General features: G+C 29.0%; 2 protein-coding genes across 2 annotated transcripts; both read left to right on the plus strand.

Annotated features, from left to right (window-relative positions):
- Positions 1–1,406: 1,406 nt before the first annotated feature.
- Positions 1,407–5,412, plus strand: LOC133817293 (PLASMODESMATA CALLOSE-BINDING PROTEIN 2-like). The gene is made up of 4 exons (XM_062249767.1): positions 1,407–2,290; positions 3,694–4,212; positions 4,666–4,696; positions 4,790–5,412. Exons 1-4 carry the CDS (start codon positions 2,218–2,220, stop codon positions 4,959–4,961), a joined length of 795 nt encoding a protein of 264 aa, XP_062105751.1. The 5' UTR covers positions 1,407–2,217; the 3' UTR covers positions 4,962–5,412.
- A 4,022-nt stretch (positions 5,413–9,434) lies between these two features.
- Positions 9,435–10,115, plus strand: LOC133813917 (uncharacterized). Its single transcript, XM_062246947.1, has one exon. It carries the CDS (start codon positions 9,435–9,437, stop codon positions 10,113–10,115), a length of 681 nt encoding a protein of 226 aa, XP_062102931.1.
- The last annotated feature ends 593 nt before the right edge of the window (positions 10,116–10,708 follow it).

The raw sequence follows: 10,708 nt of genomic DNA on the forward strand, positions 1-10,708 counted from the left end.
ACTATACACTAGCCAATGTCCACTCTCAGTTCGTTTCAAAGGCAATTATGGAACCTTACTTAAGTAATTGTGATGGGAATGCATTTAACAATTTGATTTGAAGAAAATAATGAAACAACACTAAGAGGCATGTTATTGTGTGCACTTCTCATTTTAAAATAACATTAAAGCAAACTTTGCTAATCTAATAAATGATATTTAATGAGACATTTAGAAATTAAAACCAACTTCTTCCCTTCCCACATGGTGCTCACTCACTCTAACAAAAGCTAGGAGAGGACCGTTTGTGAGGAAAAGTATGCAATTTTCAAAGATAAGGTGTGAAAAAGCAAGATATATCAATATGAAAAGGAAGCTTGTGATAGCTAGCTATTAAGAAAAAGAAAAGAAATTACCATGGTAGTTTCTTAAGCTTAGCACCGAATATAATTAATTTGTACTCCAATACTAGTCTCAATCAAAATATTCCCACTAAATGTTAATGGAAGCAACAATCAAGAAGGGCCTTTATTTTCAGCCTAAAGAATCAAGGAAGGTATAGCTACTAGGAATATAAAATTCACATAGGTATATTTGGAATCCAATTGGTCAAAAGTGCAGGCCTAAGATTAATAGTCTTGGAAGATCCACTTAAGTTGAGGACCAAGGTTTCACCAATCCAATACACCTTCTTTTATATATTTCATAAACTAATCTTGGTCCCCTCTCCATTACCATCCTCTACAAGATAATTAATTCTCTCCTAATAATTTTTTTTTCCTTTTTTCAATTTCTTCATATGATGTTATTGTACAAAACCAACTTGATTGATTATAAACAGAGCTTGGGGGATTGGCCTCATTATGGTGTTACTGATAATGGTTACCAAAACTGTTGAGTAGTGCTTCAGGACAAGTAGTCAGAACTGAGCTCCTATTATCACCACTCTTTTTATTATTTATATTTATATATTTTAAAAAAAAAACAAAAACACAAAGGTAATCATTCTTAAATTCATGTCAAAGTCAAAAACACTTCCTTGACCAAATAGAACAGCAATACATGGATAAATTATGCTCATGCAATTTGGTTATGGGCACCAACATAATAATCTTCCACCTAAGCCTTGGCCAAGCAATCAATCAATCCAATCTCAAAAAGAAAATATGGAGAGAGAGAGAGACAGAGAAAGAGAGGAGGTGTTTAGCTTTATAAAAGAAAGAAAGAAGAGAAGGAAAAAGGGTAGGGAAGAAGTCAGAGAACTGAGGCTTAGACTCTTGCTTTTAGTAACCTGGGCATGAGTTGAGGGGTCCAATATTCTTAGAGTTCTTTGTCATTGTTCCTCTAATCAAGTAAGTCGGTTCACTTGATAACTTATTTTATTATGTAGTTGTTTCATATATATATCTTAACTGTATTATTAATTGAATTGAACTCACATGGATTAACATATATTTCTTAGGAGGAAAGAATCATAACATCACCTACTTCTAAACAAAGTTTTACTTGAAAGAGAAAACTATAAAGACCACTCTCCTTTTAGTCATTACTATTTTAGCAGTGTCAGTCTGTATCACATATTTTAGTGTAGGGCTCACTCACCCCTTAATGGAAGGTGAGGATCAATTGTCAGATAATATAAACCAAACCAAACCGAACCATTTTCTCAAACTATGCAACTGTTGGAAAAAACCCTTATATCATGGTTTGGTTTGGGTAATGGCTACTCCTCCTACTAGAGTGAGTGAGGGAGTGAGTGAGTCAATATCATCAAACAGAAAAAGAAGAGGCACAATAAAGAGAAAGGCAAATGCACACATCATCACCATCATTACAATCATCACTTACCAGCCCACATACCAAACCTAAATTACAAACAATTCTCTCTCTCTCTCTCCACCTTTTATTTCAACCCTTCTTCCCCACCTTTTCCCTCCTTTTTGCAATTGCACCCTCTCTTGCTTGCACCCTCATACACCCATCCATGTCTCCTTTCCCTTTCTCTCTCTCTTTCAAAAGGGTGTTCTTATTCAACAAGATTTCTATATTTAAGTACAAGAGAAGAGATATAAATTCCTCTTCTTTTCCACAACTTCATTGATGAGTTTCTTCTCTCCCTTGTAACACCTTTTCTTCTCTGTCCTGTTTCTATACCAAAGAAGAAGAAGAAGAAAAAAGATTTCTTTGATTTCAGAAGTAGGAGTTGAAGGCAGGAAGAAGCAGAAGAAGAGCTAAACAATGGGCATGAGAGGAAGAAGACTTAATTATTGTCATATTGTGATTTTCCTATTGGGTCCTTGCCTTTGTTCAGGTGACTTGTTTTGTCTTGTTTCAATTATGTACTTTGGTTTCAATTATATAATTTTCTATTATTATGTGCTTGTTTTAAAAAAATTAATATTGTGTTTGGTTTTTTTCCCCTCCTACTCTATCCCAATACAGATTTGATTTTTATATCCAGTTCAGTTAAGTCCAACTTCTTTTTCTTTCTTTCTTTCCCTTTATTTTTTTTTTCCCTTTGCATCTTTCTCTCTTTTGACTGGCGAAATTGATGCTTCAATCCTTTATTATATAACTTGTAGATAGCTTCTAAAGATTCTGCCAAGTTCTTTTCTTTCTTCTTTCTTCTTTATTCATTTCTATCATAATGTGCAACGAGAGATGAGAATTCAATGTTCTATATCTAAAGTTAGCCAATTTTAATGGTGGGTTCTTATTGTTTGCTTCATAACTTTAGTGTCTCCAAGTGTTTAGCCCTTCACCGTGAGTTTTCTTTTGAGTGTTGTATTCTTCTCTTTTTTGGGTATCGAATTTCACTGCCGAATCTGATACCAATGAGACTATTCAATCTAAGAATAGGACTCTTCTTTTTACTTTAATTGCTTATTATTATTTTAATTCAAACTTGCAATAATTGCTGAAGTTTCAATTCAAACTTTAACCCTCTTTCACCACATGTATTAATAAGTCACGGACAGTAAAATATATTTTCCAACTTTTCTTTAAAGCTTTTTCATTGAAACCAGTTAGTTCATGCAGATAAATGAGTACATCTTGAAATTAGCACTCTTTTTCTCACCTCGAAGACACCTAAATTGAACACTCTCCAGTTAACTTTTTACAGATATTTATATACATATATATATTTTTCTCGAATTCCAAAAAGAAACTTTTCCACCTGGTATTGGTAAGCAGTCATTTCTGATGGTATTGCTATTTGCATCCTTCAGCTGGATTAAACTTAGGCCACCTAACTATCCAAAATGGTAAAAAATATATATATGTATATATATATATATATATATAAAGACCTATTGGTGTGTGGTGACCTTTGGAAAGAAAAAACAAATTCACTTGTTTCATTGTTTGTTAAGTGTCCATTTTTAACTGTGTGAACAGAACTATAGATGTATGAAATTTCTAGTCTCCTACAAAAGAAACAAAACACTGTTTGGTTTTTGTTTTATGCTACATTATTTATTGCATGAAGACAAGTTCAAATCAGAATCCTTTATTTGTTTATTGTTTTATTTTTGTCAAAAGAAGAGGTTTTTGTAATAATTGGATTTCATGATCCCTATTCAGATTTGGCACCATTACCTTTCTCTACATTGTTAACACTCTTAGCAAAAAAAGAGTTATTCTTAAAATAAAATAAAAAAACAACAGAACATATAAAAATTAAAGCTAAATTTAATTTGCTTTGAAGTACAGGTTTAAGGGTAACTGTCAAGGAAGGCATTGGACACATCAAAGTTGTAAATCATGAAGAGAAAAAACCAAAGTTTACTTCCCAAATATCCACCACTCAAAAGGACATTACAACACCAATAACAACTGTTCCAACATTAACTCCAACCAATCCCACCACTTCATCCATACCAATTGTGAACCCGAATTCGAATCCAGATTCGAGCTCTCCTTTTACCATGACACCTACTCTCACTCCAACCACTACTACTACTACCACTGCTGCAACCCCTGCTTCTTTAGGTTCAAGTTGGTGTGTTTCTAGTCCAAGTGTGTCACAAACTTCATTACAAGTTGCTTTGGACTATGCTTGTGGATATGGTGGTGCTGATTGTTCTGCAATTCAGCCTGGTGGAAGTTGTTACAATCCGAATAACATCCGAGACCATGCTTCTTATGCATTCAACAGCTATTACCAGAAGAACCCAGTTCCAAATAGCTGCAATTTTGCTGGAACGGCTGTTGTCACTAGCACTAATCCAAGTGAGATGTCTTCTTATGCTATGCTTTTTATTTTTATTCTTAGTCTAAAAATATTGTTTGGGACTACTAATGGCTTGTACTGATAAAAATCCTAGAAGATATGTCTGTGTTGGCCTCTAAATTGACTTCTGTTGGAATATGTTTTACACACCTTGTTTTTTTAACAAAAAAAAATTATGAGTTGATGTCTAGTTATTTTTATCTGTTAGTCAGTCCATTTGCGGAATTAAAGGGTGTGTGTCTTCTTCTACTTTAGTGTGAAATAGAACAAAAAGTGATATTTGACAAATTCAACCGTGATGCCAGAAATTATCCACTTCAGAGGGATAAAAAGTCAAGGTTCCTATATGTTAAGAGATACTCCTATGGCCAATTTCAACAGTGTTCATTATTGTTTTCTTCTTATTTTAACCTTTGTTTCTTATTTTCACAATTTTTTTTTTTCTTGACCAGGTACAGGGACGTGTCTATTCCCATCCACTAGGTAACATTGTCACTCAGCTCAGCTGTATAATTTTATCTATACCAATTATGTAAGGAAAAAAAATGACTTGTTTTTTAAATGTTGGACTTGCAGTACTAGTTCTTCAGTGTTGAACACAACAAATTCAAGTGGCTCAACAGTTTTTGGTGCAGTACCATCTGGTCCCCCCCCACCACCTACATCTGCAGCAGCAGTTGCTGACTCAAGTACTAGTTTCCCACATTTGTTCATCATGACATGTTTCTTGGTGTTTCTACCCAAATAATAGTCACAACAAGTAAAAAAAAAAGACCATTTCTTTGAAGATTTTAACCTGCCCATCTGGTATTTTTGGGACTTATTTTTGTGCATACTGAGAAAGCATTTCTGGATCTTGATATTGCTGATTAACTGAAGACAGGTTTGAAGCTTTAGATTCCTCCAAGTAAGATTGATTTACACTTATAAATGGGAGAGAAAGAGAGAGACAGAGACAGAGACAAATACAAATAGACACAAGTATTGGGTTCTTGTAGATTTAACTATAGTTTTTCTTCTGCTTTTCCTTTTTTTTTTTTGTTTTTTTTTTTTTTGGTAGATTAGAGAAATAATATTTACCTGAAACAAGCTAGCCAGCTAGCCTTTGTAAATCTATGGGAATGAAATGTTTTGTTCGATGCTGATAATGTTGTACCCTCATTATTAAACATGGATTTGAAAGGTTTCCAAACCACTAAGTGCATGTTTTGTGTGTAAGACAAAATGTATACAATAATACAAGAATATTTTATATTGAATAATTAAGTCTTTAACCAAGGCTCGTATATTATTCAACTTCCCTAGCACTACCCCACTTTATACTCACGTTCAACTATGAATTGCCATTATTCAAATGTCTGTTTTGAGAGCTTATGCAATAATAGTTTTTATCTTATTAGTTAATTATGATGTCTCATTCTTAAAATATATATATATATATAAACATGGTTTAAGATTACATCTTATCTGCTTAAAAGTGATCAGTTAGTCTTTAAAAAAAAATTAAATATGGACAGATTACATTATATATGATACCTTTTGCATAATTTTATTCTATTGCTTCACTTATATATGTAACAATTATTGTCATTCTAATATCTTTTTTGTCTCCCATTTATTATTTTCAATGAAATTATTATAGAATATTCCTTTCAGAGTCATATGAGGATTGGATTGAAAATCTGAACTTTCCTCTTGTGCTGATTAGTTAGATAAGTGTTCCATCATCCAATTTAATCCGAGTAATAATGATATGTGCACATACATTTTACACTAAAATACTATATTTATGTGGCAAAAAATTTCAACCAATCATTTTGATTTTAAGACAAGTCATACCGAGTTAAAATGCATTGCACATAAGTGTATATGTTTTGGTATAAAAAATATGTGTTCATATCATTACTCATAAAATAATATTTTAAAATTTTATAGATATTAAAGTATTTGCGACAAAAATAAAAATATATATAACATAATAAAAATATTTTGAAATTATTAAACAACAGCTGGAAAAAAAGCCTATTTTAATACTTAATTTGATTCATTTATGAACTTTAAATTTCAAATGTGAATATTGTGTTTTGCCTTATTATGTAAAGTTTTATTATTTTTTTGTTGTATAATTAGTTATTAATTACTATTATTTTTAACAATAAATTATGAGTTTTGGTAAGAAAATAAAAAAATTAATAAATACTTTAAAATTAAAAAAGTAATTGATTTAATATATATCTATATTTGTTTTTAAATAAACCCATCATAAATTTTTAAAATTTCTCTTAATGCATCTTCTTAAAAAAGAAAAAGTTTTGTATAAAATTACCGTTATTAGTAAATTAAAAAAATCTACCTCTATAAATATTTATTGTTTTTTAAAAAAATAATCTTTAAAGAACAAAAAAATCAATCACAATTTTTAATTTGATTTTTAACTCATAATAAAAAATATATACAATTATAAATAATTTAAAATTAAAAACTCTATTTTATTATTTGTAATTAAAATTACAATATTAACTTTTATACTTGTAATAAAAATTGTAAATGTTAAAAAAATATTTCTTAATTAAAAGGATAAAGTATATAACATATAAATGGTATATTATCTATTTTGGAGGTGCTAACTATTTTATTTTTTAACGAAGATATATGTTTATGTCAATATGTACAATATATATACACATATATATATTTATAGTAATAATCAAATAATAAAGAGAGGTGATGAGAGGAAAAGCAACAATAGATGTTGATAAGAGAGTTGTTTTATGAAGAGTGATTTATGGAAGGATTAGAAGGTGATATTTTAATGGGTTTGTACTTTTGAGAAATTATAGTAAACGAACCAAAATCAATGGAATCAAGAAGCTAATGTCTTCAATTTTAAAATTGTAGAAAAATAATAATTTTACATTGTTAATTATCTAAATTGTCATTTTTTATAATTGTTTTAATTTATTTAGGAGCGTATGATTTAATATAGTGGTATAGAGATATTAGTTTTATTTAATTAGTTTTTATTTTAAAGTTATATTGGTTTTTTAAGTTTTTTTTATAGGTTATTGATATATTATTTTCAATCAGTGTGTACGTTTTTTGTGGTATGATATATCATTTTTTTATGATATTTAGTTTCTATCTTATTATACATAGTGGTGGTATATAATTTTATATCATGGTATATACATTTTAATGGTAGTATATAATTTTGATAGCATATTATATACAATTTTGAATAATAATTTGTAAGTTTTGTTGGTATATTATTTTTCAACTCAGTATATGTATTTTGTGGTATTGTATATCATTCAACAACCCATAAAAAATAAAAAAAAATCAAAATAATTTTAAAATAAAAACTAATATACATATACCATAATATTAAAATATTTAGAATAAAATAGTAATTTGCTAAATGATATATTTGTTAATATGTAATATTAAAAATGTAGTTAGACTATTTTACTATAAAATTAAAAACATGGATATTTAATTACTTTTACACACCATTAAGGGTCATTTTGCACCAAACTCTTGTACTTTTTTGGACCATGTATGTTTTGTCTCATTATCTATTTGGATTCTGTGTTTTGACAAATTACTTTTTGGACCATATGTTTTGTAAAATGGTTTAAATAGACCTCTAAACTTGATTTTGATGAACAAAAAATTGAATATAACAACACAGTTTTAGGCAGAATGATTGTGTTTTTGTTTTATAAGTTGTTAGTTCGGTTAATTATATTCGTGATTTTGTTTCAAAAACTTTGATTAAAATCAGATTTAAGGGTCTATTTTAATTATTTAACAAAACATAGGGTCCAAAACAATAATTTGTCAAAACACAAAGTCCAAACAAGTAATGAGACAACAAAATATTAAATTAGTGACATTTTAATTAGTAACATTTATCAAAAACTATTACAATAATACTATTTTAGTGACATTTGAATTAGTAACATTTTAAAAAAAATGTCAATATTGATTTATTTTAGTAACATTTGATCAAAAATGTCATTAATTTGTGAATATTTAATATAAGTAGCATTTGAAAAATGTCACTAATATATATATTTAATTAGTGTCAAAATTTTATATGTATATATATTTATCAAATTGAAATGGTTTTGAAACAGTTTAAAAAAGATACGTACAAAAGGCCACTTTAGGAAATTCTGATTATAATGGAGGAGCGGGGGATTTGAAACAGTTTTTCTAACTAGTTAAGTGAACCTTGTTAATTATCTAATATACATCAAATTTTTTACTGAATATACATTTGAGAATGACGATTTTTTTGTTTGTTTCTTCCTCTTCATTATTATCTACTCAAATTGTTAGTCCATATTATATACATTCATCATGTACTATCTCTTCTTCAAATTTTCAAAATAACATGTTGTCATTTTCTATGCAATTACAGATCTAAGATTAGTTGCTCCACAACATCTAAGGGAGTGTTTGTAAACGAAAATGGTTTAATGTTAATTTTTTAGAGTTGTGATTATAATATATAGATAATTAATTTTAATTTTTGTAGAGTATATGCACAATATTCGAGAAATGAATACATTGGAGAATTTATAAAACTGACTGGAGGTTATTGTTCAAGACAACCCGAAAGTCATGAATCTGAATTTATATATAGTACTTAATCATCTATTCTATATATACTTGTCAATTTTGGTAGTGGTTAGATAAAAATGTATTTGATATATTTTTAAATTGTGTGGTAGGTTAGATTAATATGATTAGAAGTTTATTATTTTTTGTTTTCAATTGTATATATGTTAAGTTAAATAAAAATTTTGTTTTGAATTATATATAAGTTAGGTTATATAAATAATATGTTTATAATATGCTTTTGTTGTTTATTTGTGAGTTCAAATGATTATATTAAATTTTATGTATGTTCTGGGACTGATTTATATGTTTTTATGCAGATTTTAAATTTTGAGGTAGACTAGATTACAGTCGTTAGATTTAAAGTTAGTGTGATTTAATTAATAAATTTTAATGCAATTAATAAAAATTAATTAAAACATTATAAAGTATAAATTAAAATAATAATTTTACAAGTATAAAACTTTATTAATATTTTTTTTATAAAGTAAGTAGAAATTAAAATAATAATCTTTAATGGTAAATTAATAAATTTGTAAAAGGCTTGGAACCGCTGGGAAGTGCCTCCTCTTTCTATGAAGTTCTTATTGGGTGTATGGAGATTCTTGAGAAAAAAGAGGTGGAGGAATTTTTGGTGTTGTGTTGGAGAATTTGGTATCGTTGTAACCAATTTGTTCATGATAATAAGTTTCTTAATGACGGTATGGTGGGTCCTTGGGCTCTGAATTTTCTATGGCGTTATCAAGAGGCTCAAAACCAAACCCGAACTGAGGAAGGTGGTGGTGGGTCCTCTGCGCATCCTACTGTTGCGCAAGTGGTTCCCTTGGCTGATGGAGAGATGTGTGTTCATGTAGATGCTGGTTTAGATGGTGATAAAGGGATGGTGGGTATGGGGGCGGTGGTGGTTGATAGCTTGGGGTTTGTTCGTTGCTCTGCTGCAACTCCATTGACGGCATCATTAGCGCCTCATGTCGCTAAAGCAGCTGCTGCCCTCCAAGGGATGCTTCTCTGTATTCGCCCTGGCTTCCTTCGTATTCGGATTAGTACAGACTGTCTTCGTGTTTGCCAAAGCATTGCCCGTAAGGAGGCTAATAATTCAGAATATGGCATTGTTCTCCAAGACATTTATCAAGCATGGAGTTCTTTCTCGTCTATTTCCATTGGACATTGTAATAGAGCTAGTAATTCTACAGCTCATTCCTTAGCAAAACTTGCATTATCTCTTGATTCTCCTAGAGTTTGGTGGCCTGACTTGCCTTCATGTCTGTGGCCTTAAAACTATTTATGTTTGATGTTTTTGCTTCATCTTGGCTGTTTGCCCAATAAAATTCTATGAATTTCACTCAAAATAAATAAATTTATAATCAAATATTTTTTTATTTAATTAATTTTATAATATATTCATAGAATTTGATAATATATGTAGAGAAAATAGGTAATTAAGTTAACTTTACTCTTAAAATTAAGTTAAAATTAAAATAATAAAACTTTATTGTTATTTTTTTTAAATAAGAAGTGAAAATTATAATAAGAATTTGATAATTATTAAAGAACATAATAGTAATTATAATGAAATATTTGTTTATATAATAAAACTTTACAATACATTCACAACTAAAAATAATATATATTCATAAAATTTGATAATATATATTCATCAGATTTCACAATTTCCTTGAAAAAATTAGTGTTTTGGTGATAAAAAAATTATTAGCAAATAAATGTAGTTTTTTATGATTATCACATTGTGATAATTTATTTTCCACTTGAATCAGTTATAACGATTGACAAGAGTTGGATAACTAATAGACGACGTAACTCTAATGAATTTTGGAATGGTCTTCAAGCATTTATGCAAATGGCCAAGAA

The sequence above is a fragment of the Humulus lupulus genome, chromosome 2 (genome assembly GCF_963169125.1).
Source record: "Humulus lupulus chromosome 2, drHumLupu1.1, whole genome shotgun sequence".
Lineage (NCBI taxonomy): Eukaryota > Viridiplantae > Streptophyta > Magnoliopsida > Rosales > Cannabaceae > Humulus > Humulus lupulus.